Source organism: Serinus canaria, chromosome 20, assembly GCF_022539315.1.
Source record: "Serinus canaria isolate serCan28SL12 chromosome 20, serCan2020, whole genome shotgun sequence".
NCBI lineage: Eukaryota > Metazoa > Chordata > Aves > Passeriformes > Fringillidae > Serinus > Serinus canaria.
In genome coordinates, this window is record NC_066333.1 from 13,844,922 (window position 1) to 13,868,605 (window position 23,684).

At 53.4% G+C, this 23,684-nt stretch overlaps 2 protein-coding genes across 7 annotated transcripts in view; one reads left to right on the plus strand and one right to left on the minus strand.

The window, feature by feature from the left end:
- The window catches only part of RIPOR3 (RIPOR family member 3), a 41,777-nt gene extending 23,200 nt beyond the window's left edge, over positions 1 to 18,577 (plus strand). For 5 of the 6 annotated variants that reach the window (XM_009093163.4, XM_050982004.1, XM_050982003.1 and 2 more), the window contains 19 exons: positions 1,360 to 1,438; positions 1,887 to 1,910; positions 2,043 to 2,096; positions 2,726 to 2,875; positions 3,331 to 3,394; positions 3,755 to 3,798; positions 4,381 to 4,506; positions 5,567 to 5,712; positions 9,641 to 9,770; positions 10,139 to 10,726; positions 11,893 to 12,029; positions 12,313 to 12,445; positions 12,893 to 13,001; positions 14,100 to 14,264; positions 14,463 to 14,621; positions 15,520 to 15,722; positions 15,948 to 16,031; positions 16,841 to 16,931; positions 17,681 to 18,577. In XM_009093163.4, the coding sequence (XP_009091411.1) occupies positions 1,360 to 1,438; positions 1,887 to 1,910; positions 2,043 to 2,096; positions 2,726 to 2,875; positions 3,331 to 3,394; positions 3,755 to 3,798; positions 4,381 to 4,506; positions 5,567 to 5,712; positions 9,641 to 9,770; positions 10,139 to 10,726; positions 11,893 to 12,029; positions 12,313 to 12,445; positions 12,893 to 13,001; positions 14,100 to 14,264; positions 14,463 to 14,621; positions 15,520 to 15,722; positions 15,948 to 16,031; positions 16,841 to 16,931; positions 17,681 to 17,778 (2,584 nt within the window). In that variant the 3' untranslated portion in view covers positions 17,779 to 18,577. Of the gene's footprint in view, positions 1 to 1,359; positions 1,439 to 1,787; positions 1,911 to 2,042; positions 2,097 to 2,725; positions 2,876 to 3,330; positions 3,395 to 3,754; positions 3,799 to 4,380; positions 4,507 to 5,566; positions 5,713 to 9,640; positions 9,771 to 10,138; positions 10,727 to 11,892; positions 12,030 to 12,312; positions 12,446 to 12,892; positions 13,002 to 14,099; positions 14,265 to 14,462; positions 14,622 to 15,519; positions 15,723 to 15,947; positions 16,032 to 16,840; positions 16,932 to 17,680 lie in introns of all 6 variants that reach the window. The other variant, XM_050982006.1, reaches the window with a different exon arrangement.
- PTPN1 (protein tyrosine phosphatase non-receptor type 1) overlaps positions 17,680 to 23,684 on the minus strand; it is a 32,683-nt gene continuing 26,678 nt past the window's right edge. Inside the window, exons 7-9 of the mRNA XM_050982007.1 lie at positions 23,509 to 23,670; positions 22,672 to 22,907; positions 17,680 to 22,169 (exon numbers count right to left, since the gene is read on the minus strand). Of these exons, the coding sequence (XP_050837964.1) occupies positions 21,965 to 22,169; positions 22,672 to 22,907; positions 23,509 to 23,670 (603 nt within the window). The 3' untranslated portion in view covers positions 17,680 to 21,964. The remainder of the gene's footprint in view (positions 22,170 to 22,671; positions 22,908 to 23,508; positions 23,671 to 23,684) is intronic.

A 23,684-nucleotide genomic window follows, 5' to 3' on the forward strand; every position in this document is an offset into this window, starting at 1 on the left:
TGTCTAAAATGAAGTTATTTGGACTGCTCAGGGACTGTGTCTAAGAATGCAGTGTTTACCAGGTGATTCTGGTCCCGTTTAGACACTGGAGGAAAAAGTTACCTAAGTCTGCTCTGCATTAAAGGCAGAGTTGGAGGAGTCCCAGCTGAAAAGGTTTCAGGCCCCGTGGAAGGTCCAAAGGCACAGCCCCTGCATGCAAGCAGCTCTGGAGAAGCCAACTGGCACCTGGTGCTTCACACCTTGCAAAATGGATCACATCCTGGAAAAAGGATTAAGGAATTGCCTGGACACAGCCTTCAGCTCTGTTTGCCAAAGCCCTGGGCAGCATCTGCCCCCCTCACCTGGGCAGGGTTTGTGAGCTGGGCTTGGGGGGCAGCTGCTCCAGGTGGAGAGGCTCTGCCTCTGAGCTGGGGCTGGCTGGGGGCTCCTCCTCAGGCCCTGGGGGCAGATGGACCTTCCTTTCTGCCAGTGACCCTGGGGGCAGATGGACCTTTCTGCCAGTGACCCTGGGGGCAGATGGACCTTTCTGCCAGTGACCCTGGGGGCAGATGGACCTTTCTGCCAGTGACCCTGGGGGCAGATGGACCTTCCTTTCTGCCGGTGACCCTGGGGGCAGATGGACCTTCCTGCCAGTGACCCTGGGGGCAGATGGACCTTCCTTTCTGCTGGTGACCCTGGGGGCAGATGGACCTTCCTTTCTGCTGGTGGCCCTGGGGGCAGATGGACCTTCCTTTCTGCTGGTGGCCCTGGGGGCAGATGGACCTTCCTTCCTGCCAGTGACCCTGGGGGCAGATGGACCTTTCTGCCAGTGACCCTGGGGGCAGATGGACCTTCCTTTCTGCCGGTGGCCCTGGGGGCAGATGGACCTTCCTTTCTGCTGGTGGCCCTGGGGGCAGATGGACCTTCCTTCCTGCCAGTGACCCTGGGGGCAGATGGACCTTCCTTTCTGCCAGTGACCCTGGGGGCAGATGGACCTTCCTTTCTGCCGGTGGCCCTGGGGGCAGATGGACCTTCCTTTCTGCCGGTGGCCCTGGGGGCAGATGGACCTTCCTTTCTGCCGGTGGCCCTGGGGGCAGATGGACCTTCCTTTCTGCTGGTGGCCCTGGGGGCAGATGGACCTTTCTGCTGGTGGCCCTGGGGGCAGATGGACCTTTCTGCTGGTGGCCCTGGGGGCAGATGGACCTTCCTTTCTGCTGCCTCACAGGAAGGGTCAGGCAGGAGCAGTAACCTGAGAGGGCCATCTGTGATTTGTTAGCGTTTGATGTTCTCCTCCTCCATCACCTGTAACCTTCTGCTGAAGCACAGCCCCAGAGTATCTCTGAACACCCAGGGTCTGACATGGGCTTCCTCTCTCCCCAGTGAATACCTGGAAGCGCACCAGGCTGAGCTGGATTATCTCTCTGGGCGGCACAAAGACACGAAAAGGAACTCCAGATTGGTAAGGGGGTTTCAGTGTGAAATACTGAAATAAAGGTCACAGGAGGAGGAGCCTTCTCCCACCTCCTCCCAGGGGCTGTCCAGTTAAAACCCTGAGGTGGGATCCCCAAAGCAGCACGATCAGAAATGTCCCAAGCAAGGCAGTCCCAGCTGTGAGAGTTTGCCTTGAAATGTCTCATTTGCAGTGCCCAGCTGTGCCCTTCAGGTCCTGGTGCTTTGCTGGGCTGTATCTCCTGGTCTGCTCACTGATCAGTGCTTGTATTTATTATTTAATATTAAATACATACATTAAATATTAATTTAATATACAATTATTATTGTATTTAATAATAATATCTATTGAGTGTCAGTTAGGATGCTCCTGGTGAGTCTTGCAGCTCCTGTGAGAGTCTCAGTAGTGGTGCAAGCCCAGCTGCTCTCCTCCTCAGCCTGTGCCATTTCTCTTTCAGGCCTTCTACTACGACCTGGACAAGGTAAGGCTGTTGGGGATGGCATGGAATGTTGTAAATGGAGAAAATGGGTGATTTTCTGTCTGCTGTGTTACCTAGTGACTCATTTGGGAAATAATTCCTTACATCCCTTTCTCTCTCTGCCCTCCTGAAAAGCAAATCCGCTCTGTGGAGAGATACATCAGGAAATTGGAGTTCCACATCAGCAAGGTAAGGGTTTGTGCAGAGCACCTGCAGGGCTCCCACTGCTTGTAAGGGATCCATCCACGTGGGAAAGGCTCTGACTGGAGTTCAGCTGAAGGGGAGAGTGCTGGGGACTTGCTGAGAGCTGCAGCCTCTCTTTTTTCAGCAGGAGGGGATTTTTATTTATTTATTTTTCTGAATGGTTCTATTCAGGCTGGATGTTGGGCACGGCCCAACCTGAGTTTTCCTGTGAAACCAGTTTGCATTTTCTGCCAGTTTGTTCAGAAAATGCTGCTCTGGGAAGCCTGACATGTTCTCCCCCTTCCCACAGGGCAGTTCTGTGTCTGCTGCCAGAGCCTCTCCTGTGGCACAGCCAGCCCTGCAGGGCTGCCAGGCTCTGCTCAGGGCACTGGGTTCCTGCTCTGTGATTTCTGTGAGCAAAGCCTTACTCCACTTCTGGTCTTCTGCTCTGGAAAAAGCAGAGCTGGTTGTGTTCCTGGAGGAAGCAGGGGGTCCCCAGGAGCTGCAGCATCCTGCAGAGCCCTGGCAGAGGGATTTGGGTCGCTTGTTGGGTTTTTTGCCAGGAAACACTGCTGATGTTCCTTTCCAAAACCACGCCAGGCTAACTCCAGTGCCTTCTCTGCCCTGTCCCAAAGGTAGAGGAGCTCTATGAAGCTTACTGCATCCAGTGCAGGCTGCGGGACGGGGCCACCAACATGAAACAGGCCTTCTCCCTGTCCCCTGCCACCAAAGCCTCCAGGGAGAGCCTGGTGGAGCTCTACAGGAACGTGCAGGAGTGCACAGAGGTAGGAGATCCTTCCCCCTCCCAGCCAGGACCTGCCTGCAGCTCCACAGCCCTGTGCTGGGGGCTGCTGCTGGCTTTGGTAATGGTGGGGGTTAAAAACCCAATGGGTGGGGATAAAATACATTGTAGGAAAAATAGATTGTATGGAAACCCTTGGTGCTGGGGTCTCTTATGACTTCCATGGAAGTGTGGGATGAGAACTGAAGGAATAAGCTGTGCTGGGTTTACAAAACCAGAGATGGAGGGAGACTGACAGGGATGAGTCAAGGAGTTCCACTCTTCTGTGGGAGATTTCTGTTCTGCAGAACAGAAATCAGATTCAGTTTACTTTTATCTGCCTTTACTGGTGGAAATGTTTGTGTGTCCTTAAAAAAAGCAATGAAGTCCTTTGAAAGAGTAGGCATGTGTGGGGAAGCAGGTGCCCTGCAGTGCTGGTGACTGCAGCCTCTCCTGCAGGACATGTGCTTCATCGAGGGGGCTCTGGAGGTGCACCTGGGCGAGTTCCACGTCAAGATGAAAGGTAGGCTCCCTTCTCCTTCCCTCCTTCACTGATTTGGGGTTGCTTTGATTCATTGGGGGTTTCTGGGGAGCAGTCTGGCCCGGTGGGAGTCCAGTTATTCAGAGGGACCTTGGATGGAGTTCTGGCTCTGCTCCAGTGCCATCAGGCAGCCCTCCATGCTGGCTCATGTCTGAGCACAAAGCTGGCAGCTTTCTTTTCCACATGCTGCCCTTTGAAGGGTGTGCTGGGCTGGTGCAGCAGCTCCTGCACAGGGCTGGGGGCAGGAGGGGGTGTTCCCCAGAGGGGCACTTGGCTCATTGCTGAGCTGCTGGGGGCTCTGTAAAGCTCTGCACACACTGGGAGTTTTCCTTCTCTTTCCAGGGCTGGTGGGCTTTGCTCGGCTCTGCCCAGGAGACCAGTACGAGGTGCAGTATCCAGCTCCTGGCATTTGGTGCTTTTCCCTGCAGAGAGAGGCAGGGGCAGCACAGGGGGGTGTGGGAGGGCAGAGGAGGAGGCTGTGACACGCCAGGCTCGGCAGTCAGGAGGGCAGAGCAGTGCCCTGGGCAGGCACAGAGGGGCTGGCTCTCGTCTGGGAGTTGTAAATGATGCCAGAGATTGCCCACCAAGCCCCACTGCAGGGCTTGGCCTTCAGAGCTGCCCTGGCATCAGAGAGCAGGGGCTGCCTGCGAGCTGCCCTTGGCAGGGTGTGAGTGCAGCCAGTGCCTCCCTGGGAGCTCTCCCGTCCTCTCCTTTCCCAGGGAATTCCAGCAGTGAATTCTGTGCCTCAGCACCACCCCAGCTGCAGGGCAGTGTGCTCTGGGCCCTTCCCCAGTGCCCTTGGGTGCTCTTCAGGGGTTAAACCTGCTGCCCCATTCCTGTCTCCAGTGTTCTGCTCTAGGGAATGACTTTGGGACTGTGGCTCTGGGACCTGTGGGCTGCAGGGACGTGCTGATCCCTCTGGGATGGGCCCTGGGATGTGCTGATCCTCTTTGCTCTCTGGTTTCCAGGTGTTTGTGCGACTGGGCCGCCAGAAATGGAGGCTGAGAGGCAAAATTGAGACTGATGACAGCCAGACGTGGGATGAGGAGGAAAAGATTTTTATACCCAATCTGCACGAGAAGTTTGAGATCAAGGTGTGGTGTATAATGGTTGGATTGGAACCAGGGTTAGCAGGTCTTCTGCTACTTCCCTCTCAGGCTACCAAGGGTTTCTCAAGATTCTTAGATAGTTTTCTTTTTCTGGCTCTGTTAAAAATGGCAGTTAACCCATGCTCTGCCAGTGAAGGGTCATTCTGATTTTCCTTTGGCACTAGCACCTCTATTAGCCCATCTGCTTTCCCATGCTCTGGGATGTGTGGTTGTGTTCAGGGTTATTTTTTTGCTTGTCTTTTAAAAGAAATCTTAGATGAACACCTGGGGATGTCTAGGGCACAGGCTGGATGTGGAGACACAGCTGTGCCTGTGGATATTGGTGCTATCCCCCAGGAGGGTGCTGGGTACCTGCAGTCCTGCTCTCTGCTGCAGGAGGGAAATCCCTGTGTGGAAAACCCAGCTGTGTTCTGGCAGGGGGGGTCAGCCCTGGGCAGCCCTGCCTGGCACCACTCCCAGGCTGGCCCTGCAAGGAGCTGGGGCTGTGCTGGGCTCTGTCCCTCTGGGGAGCTGTGCCAGGGCAGCCCTGGGCTCTGGCAGGCTGGGAAAGCAGCTCCTGCAGAGCTGCCCTGCCTGGCAGGGGTACCCAGGAGGCCCCTCTGGCACCTGGCCTTCAGAAATGGCTTTATGGGGGTTTTGCTTTCCCTGCACCACGAGCACCAGTGAGAAGCTGATTCAGATCCCTCTTTGACCATAACTGTTGTGAGAACTCCTCTCACTTGTGGGACAGTGACAGTTTTACTCTCTCTGTCAGCTGATGAAAGTCACTGGCAAGTGTCCTCCTGCTCCCTCCACTCAGTGCTCCATGACTAAAAGAGCAGGTTAGAGACCAGCCAAAGCTGCTCAGCTGTGTGTGCCCAGCTCCTGGACCCCTCCCTCTGTCACTGTCCCTTGTGGGGACAGTGGCTCTGGGCTTTGGTGGCTCTGGGCTGTGTCAGGTTGGTTTGCTGTGGCCCAGAGCAGGTGTGCCCTGGGCTGTTCTGTCTGTTCAGGGGGCTCAGGACTGCCTGCTGAGCTGGGACTGGCTGTGTTTGTGTCCCTGCAGGTGACAGAGCTGCGAGGCCTGGCCACCATCCTGGTGGGGGTGGTGACGTGTGACAGCACCAGCTTCTTCAGCACCAAGCCCCAGGCCATCGTGGTGGACATCACCGAGCTGGGCACCATCAAGCTGCGCCTGGAGGTGCTCTGGAAGTGAGTACAGCCCCAGGCAGAGCCCTGGGGAGCAGGGCAGGGCTCCAGGAGTGTCCCTGGGCTGCACTCAGCATCGTGGTCCCTTTCTGCCTGAGCCAGGGTGCAGAGCAGCCCCTCAGAGCCAGCCCTGGGCAGGGGAGGGGACAGAAGCCATTCCTGGGACCTGCCAGCTCTTCCTTTGTGTCACCACAGCCATGGCACCCAGCAGAGGCCTGGCCTGGCTCTCTTGGCAGAGTTTTCCTGCCCCTGTTTCTGATGCTTTCCCCCCTGAGACCTGGCAGTGGCCCCAGGATGGAGTTTCCAGTCTGGAAGGAATCACTTCTGCTCTCTTCTCGTGCCCCCAGCAGTGGCAGGGACAGGCAGAGTCCTTCATGCCCTCTGTTGGGTCTGTCCCCTTCCTGTGCTCCCTGGCAGGAGCTCAGAGTCCATCAGGCACACGAGCTGTGCTCACAAAGGAGGAGAGCCCCCTCCTTCCTGGGCTCCTGCACAGCTCCTCCTAACCTGGATCTCCTCTGCATGCTGTTTTTGGGGCAGAACTTGGCACAGAGCTCCCATCCCGGGGCTGCTGGCCCTCCCTGGCTGCAGTCTCCAGCTCAGAGTGCAGCTTGGGGCTGGCAGCAGGAGTCCCTGGGATTTGGGACAGCATCCCACAGCCCTGGAGCTGGCAGCAGCTGAGAGGGCTGCTGGTGGCTCATTGTCCTCGGGAGTTAATCCCCCTGGAATCTCCCAGAGCCTGAGAGCCTGGCTCTGTGTCTGGGCTGTGTTTGAGTCTGGGGGCTGTGCTGGGCTCCCACCGAGTGGATTCCCCAGAGCTCTCTGGGCAGAGCTGGCCTCTCCTCTGGCAGTCTGTCTGCTGGGGCTGTTTACAGAAGAGAGGAGCTGTGTGTGATAACCCAGGGTGTTTCTCTTTTCAGAGATGGACTACTCACAATAACAGCTGCTTTTCCCTCTGATTTAAGAATAACTAAACAGATCCATCTGATTTACCCAAAGTTCCCTGAGAGGCAATTTTTCAGTCTAGACCTGCTTTGTGAGGAATCCAAATGTAGATCTCTCTTCTGCTCCTAAATGTATATTTTCTCTAAATAGGCCTCTGGTCTTCTGGGCTCAAACAAAAGTGCCTTCAGCTCCTTTATAGATTGTGCCATGAGGAGTGTGAATGAGCTTGGGCCCTTGCAGCACGGCTTTGTTGGCCAGTTTGGCAAAAGGCTTTGGGTCTTTTGCCAACCTAAACAGCAGTCTGAGTTCTGTGTCTCACATGCAGGATAAAGAGAGCTGTATTCTCCTTTCAGAGCTCAGTAGTGCCCTGCTCTGGGATCCAGGGGCACCATCCAGGCACGGCCACTCTGCTGGCTCACAAGGGCTCCTGGAGCAGGGGGACAAAAGCCAAAGGGAGAGTAAAAAAGGCGGGTCTGGCTTTGATTTTGGGATGCACACCCACTGCCAGGGTTGCTCTCACAGATGCAGGCGTAGGTGGAGAGGCAGTTCCTCCTGCAGGACCTTCAGGCAGTGATCCCTTGGAGCATCTCTGCCCTCACAGCTGCTGCTGAGCTGGGTCATGGCAGAGAGGTTCCTGGTAGGCTGGGAGGGGTGGGAGAGACCCAGCAGCCCCTCCCTGCTGAACTCCAGGGGCATTTCCCCAGGGCTTCATGGGGGAAAGGAAAACCTCATTATTAACAGTGAGTCCAGTCCACTTGACCAGACCTGGCTTTTTTGGGGTGTGAATGTAAGCCTGGTTCACAGGCTGAGCAGGGGGATTCAGGCAGGGAATTCTATCCACACTTCTGCTCTGGGGGTATTGAATGCATGGACAGGAGGGAATGACTGGGGCACAGAACAGGGACAGCCAAGATGAGCAGACTGCTGGGTCACTTTGGAATTTTTTTAATCGAGTTTTTCAGTCCTGAAAAGCTGTTGCTGGATAATCCTGTGCAGGCATGTGGATGTTGGCTGGGAAATGTGGACAGGAAATGTGGAGCCACTCTTTCTCTCAGCTCAGCCACAGCCACTCCCCACCCCCATCAAAGTACTTGCTCCACAGTTTAAGGTTAAACAACGACATTCCAGCATAGTTTCTACCTATGCAGAGGTTTTATGTCAATGATTTCAGGAAGTGACTAAACAAACTGAGGAAAAGCCAGTGACAATTAAAGACAATAGTCTGCTTGCAAAGTCTGCTGCATGACAGCTCCCAGCCTCAAAGTGCAGCCTGTGTCTGGGGAAAGGCCACTCCATCTGACTGGCTGCTCTGCCTGGCCCTGGGACATCCCTGCTGGGCCCTGGCTGTGTCACAGGGCTGGGAGGGATGGGTTCGTGGGGCTGTCCCAGTGGGAGGGTTTGTTTGTGGGGAATTGTGGAGGGGATGAAGGATCCTGCCTGAGGAGCTCAGAGCCCAGAGATAAGAGAAGCTCCAGAGCAGAACCCATTCCTGCTGTCCCTCTGTCACTCCTGCAGGACCAGGAGCTGGTCTGGAGCCAGCTGAAGGGCTGCACTTTGCTGGAGGCTTTTAAGAATTGTCAAAGGGGCAAAGCAGATTTTGTTTGTTCTTGTTCCTCTCCTGGAAGTGTCAATTTGCATTGCTACGTCACAGTATCAAAAGCTGAAAATGAAAAATCTGAGGAACGGATCCCTGTGACTTTTGTTAAGAATGCCAGGGGTAGGAGTAATTTGCTTTCATTAGTAAACACAGCAGGCTTTGGCTAAAAGGCTCTTGCTGTCAGAAACCCGATTTATTTCTGCCCCTGAGTCAGTGCAGATGGCTGTTCCCCTGCTCTGAGGAGTGGGCTGATGGAGCCCAGCTGGGGGACACTGCCTGGCTCAGCCAGCTCACCTGGCCTGGGGAGCCCCAGGCACTCTCTGTGCTCAGGGGAGCAGAGTGCTGCCCTGCAGGATGCTCTGCAGGACTGTCCCTGTGCAACCTGAGGAGCCAGAGAGGGTTGGGACTCTGCTCTTCAACTTTGCTAGCGAGCAGAAATTAATTTCCCTGCAGTTGATTAGTCCTTGCTATCACTTGCATCTCCTGCAAGGTACGGCTGAATTCAGCTGATTTTATCCTGCTCCTTGGTTGCTGTATTCAGTCACCGAGGCTGCAGAGCTGTTGCAAAAAATTCACTGCTTCCAAAATGCCAGCCCGCAAGTGGGAAAACAATCTTTCTTTTGGTGCCACAAGGCATCTCAGTAGGCAGCAAAAAGTAACACATATAGAAACCAAACCTGCTTTACTTAACTTGAGATGTGTGTTCTGTCTCCTGTTAGCTGAGCTGCATCCCAGGGGATCATTCACGCAAGTTTCCTTGGATTGCTTTGCAGAGGGGTTGAGAAACCAATGGCTGAGGTGGAGTGGGTAATTAGGGAGTCTTTGGAGCAGCCCTTGACAAACCCTGGCAGACCACAGGCAGATTCCTCTGGGGCTGTAGCTGGCTCATCCCTGCCTGTATGAAGCAGAGACCCTGCCAAGCAGCACTGCACAGGCCTCCTCTGCCAGCCAAAGGAATGGCTTATTAATGGCTGAAGCATAATGAGGGCTTTTATTGGTTTTTCCAGGTGCTGTGTGCTCTGCAGGAGGGAAGCTGGCAGTTCTCCTTTATTACATGTGCTGCATTTCCTTCCCCTAAGGTTCTGTCACTGCCCAGTGCTGGGCCAGTGCTGGTGTCAGGAGGGCAGAGCTCTCCTGCTTTGGGCCCACTGGGCTCCCCTTCCAAAGGCTCTGGCACAGGTTTCTGTCCAGAGGATGTTGAGAAATCCATGTGCAAACCACAGCCTTTTTGCCTGTGTTTTTCTCTGCTGGAGCAATCAAAGGTTCTGGCTAGAGAAGCAGTTTCTGTTTCATTTTATTCTGTGTGTTGCTGACTAAACATCCCCGTTCAAATCCTACCAACACCTCTGTGCTTGCTCTCACTGACACTTGGGCCTTTGTTTTCTGCTGCAGCCCCTTTGACACAGAGAACCTGTTTCTGTCCCCTGGAGGCACTGCCAAGTTCTCTGTGGGTAGCAGGAAGAGCTCCTTGTACAACTGGACCCCCCCAAACACCCCCAGCTTCAGAGAGAGGTATTACCTGGTGAGTACAGGGGGAGAGCAAAAGGCACAGCACAGAGCTGGGGTTTGGCTCTTGGGCTGGAGCAGACTGTCCAGGAGCACCCTCAGAAACGTGAAAAGAGCCCCCTGGCACCTTTGCAGCTTATTTTGGGGCTTTGTTAAATTTTTCTTTTGACCCCTATTCTATGGAGTTCTACTTTAGATTTTGTAAAACAGATTTAGAACCCCCCACCAAGACTCTGTTCAGCAGCTGGGATGGCAGGGGTGGGGGTGCCTGCTGCAGCAGTCTGTGGTGGGAATCCTGCTGGGAGCCAGGGAGGCAGAGTCCCCTCTCCCGGGTGGGACCTCGGGCTTTGCAGGTCGCCAGGCTCACCTGGGCTCTCTTTGCAGTCTGTTCTGCAGCAGAGGCAGAGCCCAGGGGATGGAGGGGAGGAAGCCCAGCCTCCCAGCATCCTGAGCTACTTGGCTGCCTGTGATTTCGATGTCCCTGGGAGGAACAAACCCCACAACCCCGCGGAGACGAGCGAGGGAGACTCGTTCAGCTCTGAGGATCAGAAAGGGGCAGAATCCAGAAGCACAACCCCAGCCCTGGACCACAGGATGTTGCCGCTGGTGATTATTCAAGAGACCGGAGCGGAAGAGCTGCAGCATCCCCTCCCGGCCCACAGCACTCTGGACATCCTGAAGAAGACCCCGTGTGGGGATGGATTCCCGAGGAGCCCCTCCAGCGCTCCCCCCCGTCACAAGGGCAGGGGAGACTCCTTCGGCCAGACCCGGGGCCGCCGCCTGGCAGAGCAGGAAAGCCTCAGCCAGAAAAGCTGGAGCGCCGCAAGCGAGCTGCGAGCGGACGGGCGTGCGAGGGGCGTGGAGCGGGCACTGCAGGAGGTGCTGAACCTGCTGGGACCGCGCCAGGAGGGGCACGGAGCGCAGCTGGACCAGCTGGGGGGCCAGGTGTCCTCCCTGCGGGACAGGCTGAAGGTAGGGCGGCCTTCGGCTCCGCCAGGGTGCCTCCGGCTGGGCCCGGTGGGCTCGGGACACTTCGGCCAGCAGAGGTCGGGTGGGACCGGGGCAGCGACCCGGGGCTGCGGAACCGGGCACGGAGCGGCCGGGCACGGACCGGGGGCGGCAAGGGCAGCCCCGGTGGGCACGGACCGGGGGGGGCAAGGGCAGCCCCGGTGGGCACGGACCGGGGGGGGCAAGGGCAGCCCCGGTGGGCACGGACCGGGGGGGGCAAGGGCAGCCCCGGTGGGCACGGACCGGGGGAGCCAGGGCAGCCCCGGTGGGCACGGACCGGGGGAGCCAGGGCAGCCCCGGTGGGCACGGACCGGGGGTGCCAGGGCAGCCCCGGTGGGCACGGACCGGGGGAGCCAGGGCAGCCCCGGTGGCAGCTCCGAGCTCGTGTCTGGCTCTCGGTGTCTGGGCTGGCTTGGAACCTTTCGGAGTTGTTTGAGCTCGGTGTGGCTCGACGTGACCGCAGCAGCCCAGAAAGGCCGCTCTGTGCCCCTGCCCCTCTCCTGCCCGGCTGGCAGGGGCTGGACTCGCTCCTCCCTTTGGAGGAAAGGTTCTGGAGAAGAGCAGGCAGGGGCTGAACTGCAGGTTTGGGGCTGGGATCCAGGCTGGAGTCAGAACTGATGATAGCACCACTGCCCTGGCCTCCTGCTCCAGTGAAACCCCTGGAAAAACAGCATTTGAACCCAAACCAAGTACCCTCAGAGCAGCCTTTCCAAGGGGGACAAAGGTAGTGGCTCCATGAAATTCAGTGTTGATATGAAATCCTTGGGTGCTGGGATGTTTGGGTGCTGGGATGTAACAGGCCCCCAGGACTGCTGCTTTGAGCTCAGGAACAGGGAATGAGTGAAAACTCTGTTAGTGACCGGGCATGCAGAGAATATCAGCTCTCACCACCCTTGGCAGATAAAGAGGAGATGGAGATAAAGAATCCACAGAGATTAAAATATTGAAACATGGTTTGAATTTAACTAGCACATTGCTTTGGAGTCAGAGAGGTACACCTGACTGTTAAGAATGAAATCAGAAAAGCAAAGTGATTTAATATGAGGAATGATTTCAAAACCAGCAAAGAACAACTGCAAAATGGCTGGCCAACTAGAAATAACAGTATTCTTTTTCCATTTCATCAACAGGTGAAGACACCTCACAAACATTCCTCAGTGGAGAGTTTGATGGTGGAGACAGTGCTGGAGAGTTTTGATTTCCTGAACAATGACTGCAGTGCTGACGAGCTCTCCTTGTTTGGGAGTGTAAGGACAGGCAGTGTCAGGTATGTGCTGCAGCACCTCGAGGGACAGGCAAAGGGCTCCCACAGCAGCCTCAGTGGGCTGGGAAACGGCTGTGGTGTCAAATCCAGCACAGAAATGCCTGCCCCTGGTTTTGGAGAGGGTTACAAATATAAATATAAATATAAGGGAGGGTTATAAATAGTTAAAGCAAATGCTGGTTTCTGTTCAATGCCACCTGGTTTCTTCCATGGCTCCTGTTGAGACTGTCCATTTCAACTCTGCTCAGTGATGAGACCTGTAACTCTTTTCCCCTCATCTCACCAGCACATACAATGACAACGTGCTCCAGTCCCTGAGCTGTGACAGCAGACCAGAAGCCCGGGATGCAACCACTGGGGATGAGAACCTGGACGTGCTGCTGCTGACACACCTGAGGCTGTGCAAAGGTCTCCTGCAGGTACAGAGCAGCCTGGGGGTTCCCAGGGCACTGCCTGCCCTCTTGATTCTGATCACAGGAGAATGGGATGTTTTGTTTGTGTGCTAGCAGAGAGAGACCCAGAATGGAAACTGGGTGCATTAATGCAGGGTGCATGTGTGTCCACACAGAACGTGTCATGCAAAACTCTGCTGCTCTTGTCAGCCTCTGGGTTTTGCTGAAGCTCTAAGCAGCAGCTCTGCCCAAAGCAGGCTGCAAACACACAGCCTTGGCTTGGCTTGGGCTGTGTTTAATGAATGAAAACTGCTGCAGCAGGGAGCAGGTGTCTGGTGGGCAAGGGGCCTTCTGAGAGCAGCTGGGGGTTTCTCACTTGTCTTAAAAGTTGGATTCTGAGAAACAAATCCTTATTTATCTGGAGCTCGATCCTGCCCTTGTTTCAGCTCCTGAGTTATGTCTGTTGCCTTTCAGAAACTGAGGACCCCAAACATAGCCCAGGTGGTCCAGGAGAGCATTTTGGAAGAAGTGTCAGAGCAGACACGAGTCCTGGGGGATGTCCTGGATCTGTCTGTTGAGAAAAGTGAGTACCTGCCTTAGCCCAAGGCATGCAGAGATGGGAGAGCTGCACCCCTGGGCTGTCTGCTCGAGCCTCCCCAGGCCCAGGGCTTTCATTCTAAATTCCTTGCAAACACTGACATCATTAAACCAGCTCATCATTAAACCAGGGCTCATTCTAGGGTTCATTTTTTCTTCTACACAGAAGGAAAAAAAATTGGAGAAGTTGTTCTCAGAGAAAGAGTAGCTGAACTGGCATGTTTTAAACAGGGATGTTGTAGATGGTGGAGTTTGCAGTCAAAGAGCAGCAGAGAAGAATTAATAAAATGCTCTTTTACATCTGTGCTTTTCCTTGGTAAGCAAACAGCCCAAATTCTGTGCCCACTTGCCAGAACAGTTTGGTGGGCACAGATTTTTGTCTCAGGTCTTCCCACTACTAAATTCTTCCATCAGCTGTTGGACATGACAAGATGCTGCAGCACAATGAGAGGCTTGGAAGGCTTTTGTTCTCATCTTGGTAAATACAGCAGCAAGAATGCAAATTTTAGTTGGAAGCATTTGCTGCCAGATTTTATCCTGGAGATGTGAGAATAAGCTGTTCCCTGGAGCAGGGCTGCAGAGGGGCTGGTGCAGAGTGACAGGGGAAGTGTGGGAGTCTGACAGGCAGGAGCTCCATGCCTGGAGATAAAAGTGAGGGATGGAGGGTCCCAATGAGGAGGCACAGGGCTCCTGAAGAGCTGCACGTGCTCTTGTGAAGAGTTTGAGAGCCCCGAGGTCAGAGCTCTGCCCTGGGCAAGGAACAGAGGCAAAAACCCTTGGAGTGGCACCTCCTTGGCTGACAGAAGGGCAGCCCCTTGAAGGCCCAGAATGTTCTTCTGGAACTGACTCGGGTGCTGGGATAAAGGAACAAGGGGCAGAAGAGCTGCTGGTGGCAGTTCAGGAGCTCAGTGCTTGCAGCTGTGAACGCTTAGGCAGCAAATATCCTGTTTTTAACAAAACCATCCCTAATACAAATACAAGTTAGTGCTGCCCCATGTCCAGATAGGCCATCTGCTGCCTCATTGCTCATGTAAAATCCCAAGGCTGCTAGAGCTCGCTGACTTTTTAAAATGTTGGGTTTCAGTTATTCAGAAGACTAAAAAGAAGAAGCAATATCTGAAAATCTGGAGTGATCTTGCAGAGCCTGGCAGCAGCATCTTGGTGACCTCAGCAGAAAGGTTCCGCCATGCTCTGAAATACACAATGATGCTCAAAGTGAAGGAGAAGTACCCCAGCCACCTGGAGACAGGTACCCCGTGGGCACCAGGCCAGGCTGCCTTCATTTCATTGCAGTGCAGTGCTGAAACTTGTCCCTGTGCATTTAAAAAACCCCAAACCCGAACCTTAAATTGTCCCTGTGCATTTAAAAAACCCCAAACCTCCTGCTTGCTTCCAGCAGCTTCCATGTAACCAACCTGCTGTTGTCTGTCTGTCCTTCTCCCGGCAGTGCTGCAGAGGCTGCTGGAGCAGATCCTCACCTGTGATGGGTTGCTCCCCTCCTCCCATTTCCAAACGGAGCCGGTTACTTTGTTCCAGTTCTATCGTTACCTGGAGAGACACCGCATTGGCAGCCTGGAGAAACACCTGGCTAAACTCGCCAAAGAAGGTAAAGGCAGCGCTTGGCTCCTCCTGCAGGGCAGCGCCCTCCAGGTTCCCGCTCCAGATGCAGCTCCAGAGCAGGAAACAGCCCAGCCCTCGCACTGACAGCTTGTTTCCATTTTTATTCCCCTTATGACCGTGTAGTTTAATCAGAACAGGAAAAGCATGCTTGCCTCCCGTATCTGAGCGTGTGCAAACAAACCCCCTGTGAAGGACGGGCTTATCTTAAGTGCCCTGAAAACAGTTGTGGGATATTCCAAAGCTAAAGCAGACTCGGAGTCAGGAGCAGCCTCCAGCGGGATCCCAGGACTGAGCGCAGTCTGTGGCTTGGGTTCACTGCTGTAGCTGGACTCAGACCCAGAACCCACAGCTAAAGCAGACTCGGAGTCAGGAGCAGCCTCCAGCGGGATCCCAGGACTGAGCGCAGTCTGTGGCTTGGGTTCACTGCTGTAGCTGGACTCAGACCCAGAAAAGAACAATAAAATTGCAGAGCTTACTGACCTGCATTTTGTAGCCTGAGGTAGCCAGTGCCTCACTGGAGTCTTGTCCAACATGTACTCCACAACTTTCTCTGTACTAGAAAAGAATTATTTAAAAATAATCCTGGTATTGGCTGCGTCTTCAGGCTTGTGCTGATGCAGAGGACCCATGCGGAGGGGGCTGAGAGCCTGAGCCGGCCGGGCTCTCGGCTGCCGCCGGTCCCGGCCCCGGCCGGGCTCTCGGGTGCCGCCGGTCCCGGCCCCGGCCGGGCTCTCGGGTGCCGCCGGTCCCGGCCCCGGCCGGGCTCTCGGCTGCCGCGGCTCCCGGCCCCGGCCGGGCTCTCGGCTGCCGCCGGTCCCGGCCCCGGCCGGGTTTGCGCCCCTCGCGGAGGCGTTTCCTCAGCGAGTGCCGCTCTTCCCCGGCAGTGATGCTGATCGAGGAGCTGCAGTGCCCCGGCAGGCTGAAGACGCTGAAGAGGCTGAAGGGGAAGAGGCTGAGCCGGCTGCAGCCGCTGCCGCGGACGCTGCGGCTGCTCGGGCTGCTGCAGCTGGACGAGAACCACCGGGTGGGCAAAGCGGCCACGGCCTGCCTGGCCCGGGCCGGCGGCAGCGGCAGCCTCCGGGCCCGGGTGAGTGCGGGGAATGCGGGGGGACAGCGAAGGCTTTGGGGACCGCGGGAGCTTCCCCGGGGCTGGCACCGCTTTCCTGGCCGTGTTCTCACCAGGACCGAGCCCCCAAGGCAGCGGTGCTCCAGTGCTCTGTGCCTCGGTTCATCTCGGGGGTAACCCCGCTCCTGTCACTTGGGTTGGGTATTAAATTGACCTTGCGTTTTATTTTGCTGTGTTTTGCCCCAGGCCGTTCTGTTTTACACGGATGCTTTATCCGGCTGTGACACGAGGCTGCAGCAGGCTGCGTGCCTGGCTCTGAAGAACCTCAGGGTGAGCTCGGGCTCTGCCCCAAGGCCGGGATCAAAGTGTGCTCGGCTGGGTTTAGCGGGGAGGGGTTACTGCAGCCGGGAACCACCCAGCTCTGGCTGCCACGGCTCCCAGCTGTGAATGCCATCAGTGCCAGGGCAGCGGGAGAGGGAGCTGTGGGCACGGGCAGTGCCTGACCTGCCGGGCACAGCGCGGGGATGTGAGATCTCCTGAGATGCTCGGTGCTGAAGGACAGTGTCCGACTGGGGCCATCCAGCACCAGGATAAACCAGCAACACTTCTGTTCCAAACATTTAACTGTGGAAATCTGAAGTTAAATCAGAGGGTATTTTTAACAATAGCTGATTAAAGTCAGAAAACCAAAGTAATATTTGCATTGCTATTATAAGAAACAGCACAGATTTAACCCTTCCCAAGAGCCCTAAGCTGTAATAGGTTTGCACACAAACAATGAACCAATGTCTGCAAACAGGTACTCACACAGCAGGAAATCAGGGTCGATTTGCAAAGTACCAGCTGGGATTAACCCTTTCAGTGAAGGTCCTTGTTGGCTGGTACTGATTAAGTGGTCCCACAACCGTGACCTGTACCTTGGAACTTTTACACTTTCTGATGCCCTAAAACAGGAGAGAAGGTAACAGAGGTGAGATTATATCAGGGAATGTAACTGCAACCCAGTATGCTGGGGAAGAGAGAGGTCCTGGTGGAATTTGGATGTCACAGGAGATGGGAGTTTGTGTCTGTGTTTGCTTTGTAGAAAATGCCCACCAAGCTGCTGAAAAGCTGCTTAAGCAAATTCTTTTTTCCAACAGGCTGTGGAGAGCATTGAGCAGGTTGCCCACCTGTGCCAGTCTGAGACAGAGGAAGTCAGGAATGCAGCCAGGGAAACCACACTTTCTTTTGGTAAGGCTTTTGTACAGCTTTAAATGGCCTGAAAGAGGGATGTGAAATAGTGCAGGACCAGGAGGGGCCTCAGGTTCAGCCTGAACACATCCAGGACAAGGGAAATATTTCATGAACAGCTGTTTCATACCATGAAGATAAACTTTACATCACACGTTAACAGCCAAGGGCCCCTGATGAAGTTTATAGAACCAGACCAAGGAGATCCTGAAGGATCAAGTGCTTTAGGAACCACTGAATGTTTTGAAAAGGTTGCAGATAAGGACTGACAGTTTTATGCTGGTTCATTACCTGTTACTTCACTGGAATCCAAGTGACAAATGATTGACAGTGGAGGGGACCTGATAAAATGTCAGTGCTGCCCAGCATTTGTGCTTTTCCTGGGGGCTCAACAGCTGGAATGCTGCTAGAGCATGGCCAGGTCAGGCAGGAGACACCCTGTTCTGCTCTTCCAGAGCCCACCTTGAGCCAGGCTTAGTTCTGGGCATCTCCAGCCCTGCCCACAGAACACTCAGGCCCCCATGAGACAGGTTTTCCAGCTCTGATACCCCAAGCTGTTACTCATGGAAATCATTGCAAGAGGCCTGATTTTCCATGGTAGAGTCCAGCAGTTTTTGGAAAACTATTCTCTGAGGGATGTTTGTCACTCTTGAGTCCTTCCTTCCTTCCAAGCAAGGCTGACAGGAGTGTCCCCAGAGGTTCCTGGGGTGCTCTGCTGTCCCTCAGCAGGGGCTGTTTTCTCTCCCCAGGGGAACGGGGCCGACAGGCCTTTGAGAAGATGGACAGGATCTGCTGTGAGCTGAGAGAAACCGCTCAGGAGGCCGAGATTGAAATCACAGTGTTTTAGTAGTGGAACAGGAGAGCTGGATCCTGCTGTCCTCACAGCCCCACGGGTACCTGAGGGTTTGGTTTTGTCTGGTTTCCTTTGTTCTGTCCTGTCCCTGCCATCTCCTGCCCCAGCACAGGTTTATCTCCAAAGGGGACAGTTTGTCATCTCCATGATGCAGCCTGGAACACATTTTCTCAGTGTCTCTCAAGTGTTGGACAAATGAAAACTGGGAACTCTCAGAATGTGGATCCAGGTCTTACCTCCATCTTGCAGGAATTAGCTGTCTCTTCTCCAGCTCTGTCCAATATGATCAATTTTCCCAGGAAGTGATGTATTGATTTGGCATTCTCCAAGGAGAGAAATGATCACTCTCCCAGGCCGTAGAACAAATCCAGCACCACTGCTTGGTGGTTTCCTTTGCTGGGGCCATTTAGGTGCAGAAGGAGAGCCTGGTACTCCCCGAGTCCCTCTGTACCTGCTGCAGCTCAGGCCAGGTCCTGCAGGCCTGGCAGGCTCTGTAAGAGCTGTGTGTGCTCAGCTGCAGGGTTTTGCCATGTCCAGGTCTGAGGAGGGACAGGTTTGTTTTTTTAAAACTCTGATTTAGTCACAGACCAAGACTTCTCCTCCTCATCCCCAGCCCTGGCTGGCAGGGTGCCCATGGGAGCAGCCTGGCTCCAGGTGCAATACTTGAAAGGGGGTTGGGACTGTGTGTACATATTTTTATATATATATACATACACATAAAACTTTTCTATTTGGTATTTATTTGTTGGATTTCATACTGTTTTCTAAAGTTCTAATAAACCATTTGAGACAAGTTCCTGGGAGTTTTTCCTACTGCTGTGCTTGCAGCCCTGGGGACAGGTAAGAGGCACTAAACCCCCAAGGGACAAGGCCCTGATCTGCCCTGTCCTGCTCTACTTTGGTGAACTCCCTCCTCCAGCTGTAAGTTTCCCTAAAAATGTAAACCAAAGGTAAGTACTGGAATTCAAACATCAGGATGTGCATGCTGCAGCTGCAACCAGGGTCAGCATCAGCTCCTGCAGAAACCACCCAGGGTGCTGGAGTTCCTGCACTTCTTACCCTTAACATTTAAGCACAGGGAGGGATGGGGATCCTCTACTCTTTTACTGGAGCTCTGCCTCCAGAAGTTCTTCCAGCACCATTTAAATGCCTTTACTCTCTGAACCCACCCCCTCAGCCCTCCTGTGCACGTGGGTCAAGCAGGAGCCCATGGACCCAGCCCAGAAGCAATAACACATTCAAGTGAGTTCTTTAAAAAAAGAGTTTTATTGTTACAACTAAAATGAGAACTGAAAACTTGTATGGGAGATTGAAAAACTGTACAGTTGTACTCTAACCTGGGAGACCCAGCAGCGGCTTACACAAAAGACAAGATACCTGAAACTGTATTATACCAAAACATTCAGCTTTTTTGTTGAGTTTTTACATATTTTTTTATAAAAGTTTATTCTATGGCAATCTGTAAAAAAGAAAGACCTGATGAGTAAATATTTGCTTAAGGCAGATAGCAGAGCAGCTCACTAACTTTCTAACGAGTCTAACATGGATGTTTGTCCATTTCCAAGAACAGGTTACCCAACACCCCACTGTGCTACGGTATATACACCCCCCAACTACCACAGACAGTACAGGACAGCAAACAAAATGGGCACAGCTCAGCACTGCCAGCCCTGCCCACACCTCCCTGGGCTCTGGGCACAGTCACTGTGTCCCAGACAGGGTCAGAGCTGGGCCTGGAACACCGGAAAGAAACAGGCACCAAGAACCATTTGTACTTGAATAACTCTGTATTCAAAGGAAGCATCCATTCTTTTCCTGCCATACCTAGGATTTAAAATGTTCCCTCTTGGGAAGGGGGCCAGAGCTGGGGTGGGTTTGTTTCTTTCCCCAGGTGTCCCAGGGCCAGGGGAGGTGTGGAAGGGCTGCCTGAGCTCTCTGGAATGTCTGTACTACACTCACTCAGCTGAAAGGAACATGCTACCACCGGGCACACGGAGCACACGGGATCCCACGGGAAGTCATGCCAAGGATTAGGCGAGTACACGGGCTCTGATAAACACCAATCGGTCCAGTGCTGAACAGAGACTCAGCAACGCCCTCTGAACCACAGCCACTAAGGATCAGGTCATGCAAATATCATTTGGGCACATCAGGAAGCAGGAATATAAGTTCTGTCACCTTTCAAGCAGGTGGTGTTTCACCGGGACACCGCAGACTTCACATGCACTTTAATACAAAGGGGTACAAATGGTGCCTCAGGGCAGGGTCCTGCCCACGCTGCAGAGAACAGTGGGGACAAAGCAATCACAGAATGTATCTTAAATACACAGATGAGCCATTATATATTACCATTTTTCTATACTCATTTTTCCTGTTTCCAATAATATAACTAAATATTGACTGATTACAACATTCCTCCTTTCAAGTACTGGTCTGACCAACAGTCTCACAGGTAAAGGATTGATTCCCAGTACTACCTGAGGATTTATTATTGTACTCTTGAAAAGCCCTTGATGCAAGCTTAACAAAACACAGAATAGAAGTAACCCCCACCTCCCCCCACCCCCTCACCTACTCACCCACTGAAGGAAGAGCTACACCTACAGCCAGCTTGGCAAAAATAAATACGGCGTGGAGGGGCTCCCCTGGGCTCCTCCACAGCCAGGGCTGCACTGAGGGTGGTTAAGTGCTATAGATCTAGAAAGACTTTAGAAATAAAACAAATCAGTAACACTGCTGTAGATCAGCTGTCATGGGGCAGTTCAATTACTACAACTCCCAGGAGTGACTTTGCTCCTGTCCTCTGCACCACGACACAAGCAAAGAAATCTTTGCTATTATTGTTGAAACTATTAATAATTTGGTATTACCCCGAGGAACAGCACTGGCTGCTTGGTGCAATGCTGCCTTCCAGTGCCAGTCCTCCCCACACAGCCCCACCCTCCCCTAGCAGCACTGCAGCCCCTGAGCCCTGGCTGCTGTGGGACCCCACGGGGCTGAGCCGTGGCTGCCAGAGCCAGAACAGGGATCTCTGCTTCCAGCAAAGCAGGACACACCAGCACTGCCATCACAGCCAAGGGGCTGTTCAGAGCCCAGCACGGCTCTGCTGGCCTGCTCCTGGCCAAGGGAAGCTGCCCCAGCAGGGATTGCTCTGGCTCTCCCCAGTGTTTCCCTGCTCAGAGCCACGCTGGGCCTGAGGGAGCAGCTGCAGAGTGAAACTGCATTTTACATTCCAAATGCTGAGGTTTAAGGACTGGTCCTTCCATGGGCCACGGGCATGGCCCCACTGCTGGTGGACATGGTTTGGTTGAATTTCCCTTTCCTGTTTCTCTCCCCCCCCTCGACCTCTCCCAAGCCAGAATATAAAAGTAAAAACAGCTTTAGAAAGGATGGTGCAATGTAAAGAGGCATATGTGCAAGTAGAGTGCAACAAAAGTCAATGAGGAGATACACTTAGTAAAGGAAAAAAAAAGGAAAAAAAATCAAAGAGCTGGACGTGTTGGGATACCCTGAGCAAATGCAGAAGCCTGGTTCTATCAACACAAGTAAAACAATCAGCTCTTCAAGAACAGTTATGCCAAGATTAAATATATCAATACCACAGGCACTGCCCACAACTCAGTCTTTAAAGATGAAGCAAATTTAAAAAAAGACAAAAAACAAACCAAAAACCAACCACAAACACACCTCCCCTTCCAAAAGTTTACATTCTTCAGGTATGTGGGTTTCTTTTTCTTTTTTTGGGAACTTGTCAATGTAAGTCATGTATTTGGTTACAACACTTGGAGAGTACAAGCAAGTTTCACTTGTGCCTAGTTTTTCTGAAACAAAAGAAAATGAACTGGCTTTTTAAAAAAGGCTAAAAACAACAATGTGTTGTAATTCTATTATTTAGTTTAGAAAAAAAAAAAAAAACAAACCAAAAAAAAACAAAAAAGGAAAACAGACTATTTGGCATTTTCTCTGCTTACTCCTGAATATTTCAAGGCCCTGAGATTACAATATTATGTTCTTGGGACCACAGGGCTGGATAAAACCCTAGTGCATCAATTCTCTCATGAAGCCCTACCCAAAGTTCTGGCCTTTCCCCCTAAATCTACCTGCTCTGAGCCAAGGCTGCCCTGCCTGGAGGGGCTCCGCGGAGCCGAGCGCGAGCCGGGAGCGGCGCTCCTGCCGCTGCTCAGTGGAAACACACCCTGTAGCAGAGATAAGCTCCTGCCGTGAGGAAAGTGAACATGCAGATATTCACTAGGAAGGGCTTCCAAGTGGCCACCACGTTCTCATCCTCCTCCTCCGAGTTCTCCTTCACGGACTCCTCCTTGCGGGGCGAGAGCCGCGGGGTGTCCCCAACAGGTCTCCTCCGGGCTTCAGTGTCGTGACTAGTGCTGAGGACAGAGGGAGGGACCTTCAGGGCTGGGTAGCAATGAATATTCCATGCTGGAATGGCCATGGAGGAGAGAAGCCATGCAGGTGCTCCAAGGGCAGGGAACACCACAGAGCTGGAAGCTCCTGGGGCTGCAGCAGCCACCGAAGCACAGCCTGTCTCCATTTAGGACACATCTGGCTGCTCAACAGAGGTTTAGGAAGAGCTTGGGAGGATTCTGTGCCCTTTAAAGAACAAGCTTTAACCACCACCTGCTTTCACTGCTCATCACAAATCTGCACCAAGACAGGCAGTGAAGGAACCCAGCCCACACCCCCAGCCAGAGTTCTAAACTCAAGCACCTGCCCAGAAAGCCAGAAAAGGATGGAATGTGGCTGCTTGCTCAGCCCTAACCCCCAAAGAGCATCTCAGGGTGGAAGTGAGCATCTCCTCCCCTCAGCCACTCCCTGCCTGTGGCTCTGTGTGCAGAGCCCAGCTGTCAGGGCAGGCAGAGGGTGCTTTACCTGTCTGTGCTGGGGGCCGCAGCTGAGCGGGCCCTGCTGTCTGGAGCTGCCTCCTCCATGCTGCTGAGCGAGCTCCTGATCTCCTCCTCCACTGCCTGGGGCTTGCCCAGGAGCTCTGGGTGCTCGTGCATCCTCCCATTGTGCATCTCTGAGGTTCTCTTTGGGGGCCTGGGAGGTGGGGGGGTGTGCTCAGGGGGTGGCTCCAGGTCTTCGTTGGAGAGCTCTTTCCACTGCTCCTTCAGGGAAGGACAAACCCTGTTAAGCTTTTCTCTTTAAAGCTGCTCTAACTTTAAACTTTACCATGGCAGAATCTTTATTCTGTACCTTTTAATTAACTCTTACAGTGGCTCTTCATTTGCATTGCAAAAAAAGAAAGAAAAACCAGACACAAGAACTCCAAGCCCAAGCTACATCCATAAAACATATTGGCCATAAATGCAAGAAATTCCAATCTGCTTCTAAAAACCTTAAGCACAAAATAAAATCTATTTTGCTAGAGTTCTGCTTACCATAAAAAACCCTGATGAATTTAATCATGACACTTAAACTTCAGGCTATTAGAAAACTTGGACTGTCTGAAATTCCAGGGGAGGCTGATGCAGCAGCTCCACCCCAGTCACGGTGCAGGAAAGCACAGGAGGCACCTGCTACAAAACAGGTACTTTTGGAAATAAATAAAACACTTTAGGTCGTGATAGATTGTAAAGCACTGTACCTAAAACCCCCATAATATAAACATGTACTGCAGCTGAAGCTAGCACCAAATTTGAAGCTTCTTTCCATCCTGCTCCTCCCACCCACTTGCTGCAGTTCTCTGGAGCTGCCAGGAGCACTCACTTGCACTGAAGCATCTCCCATGATGAATTTTGCCCCTTCAATAACAGCTAGGTAGGAGAAGCGGAGCTGGTCTGCAGTCTGGATGAGCCCCATCCTGTACTTCCTCATCTCCAGGAGAACCTGCTTGACGTCCACGGAAGAAGGATCTTTCCTTTTGTCCATCTGCAGATAGAAAT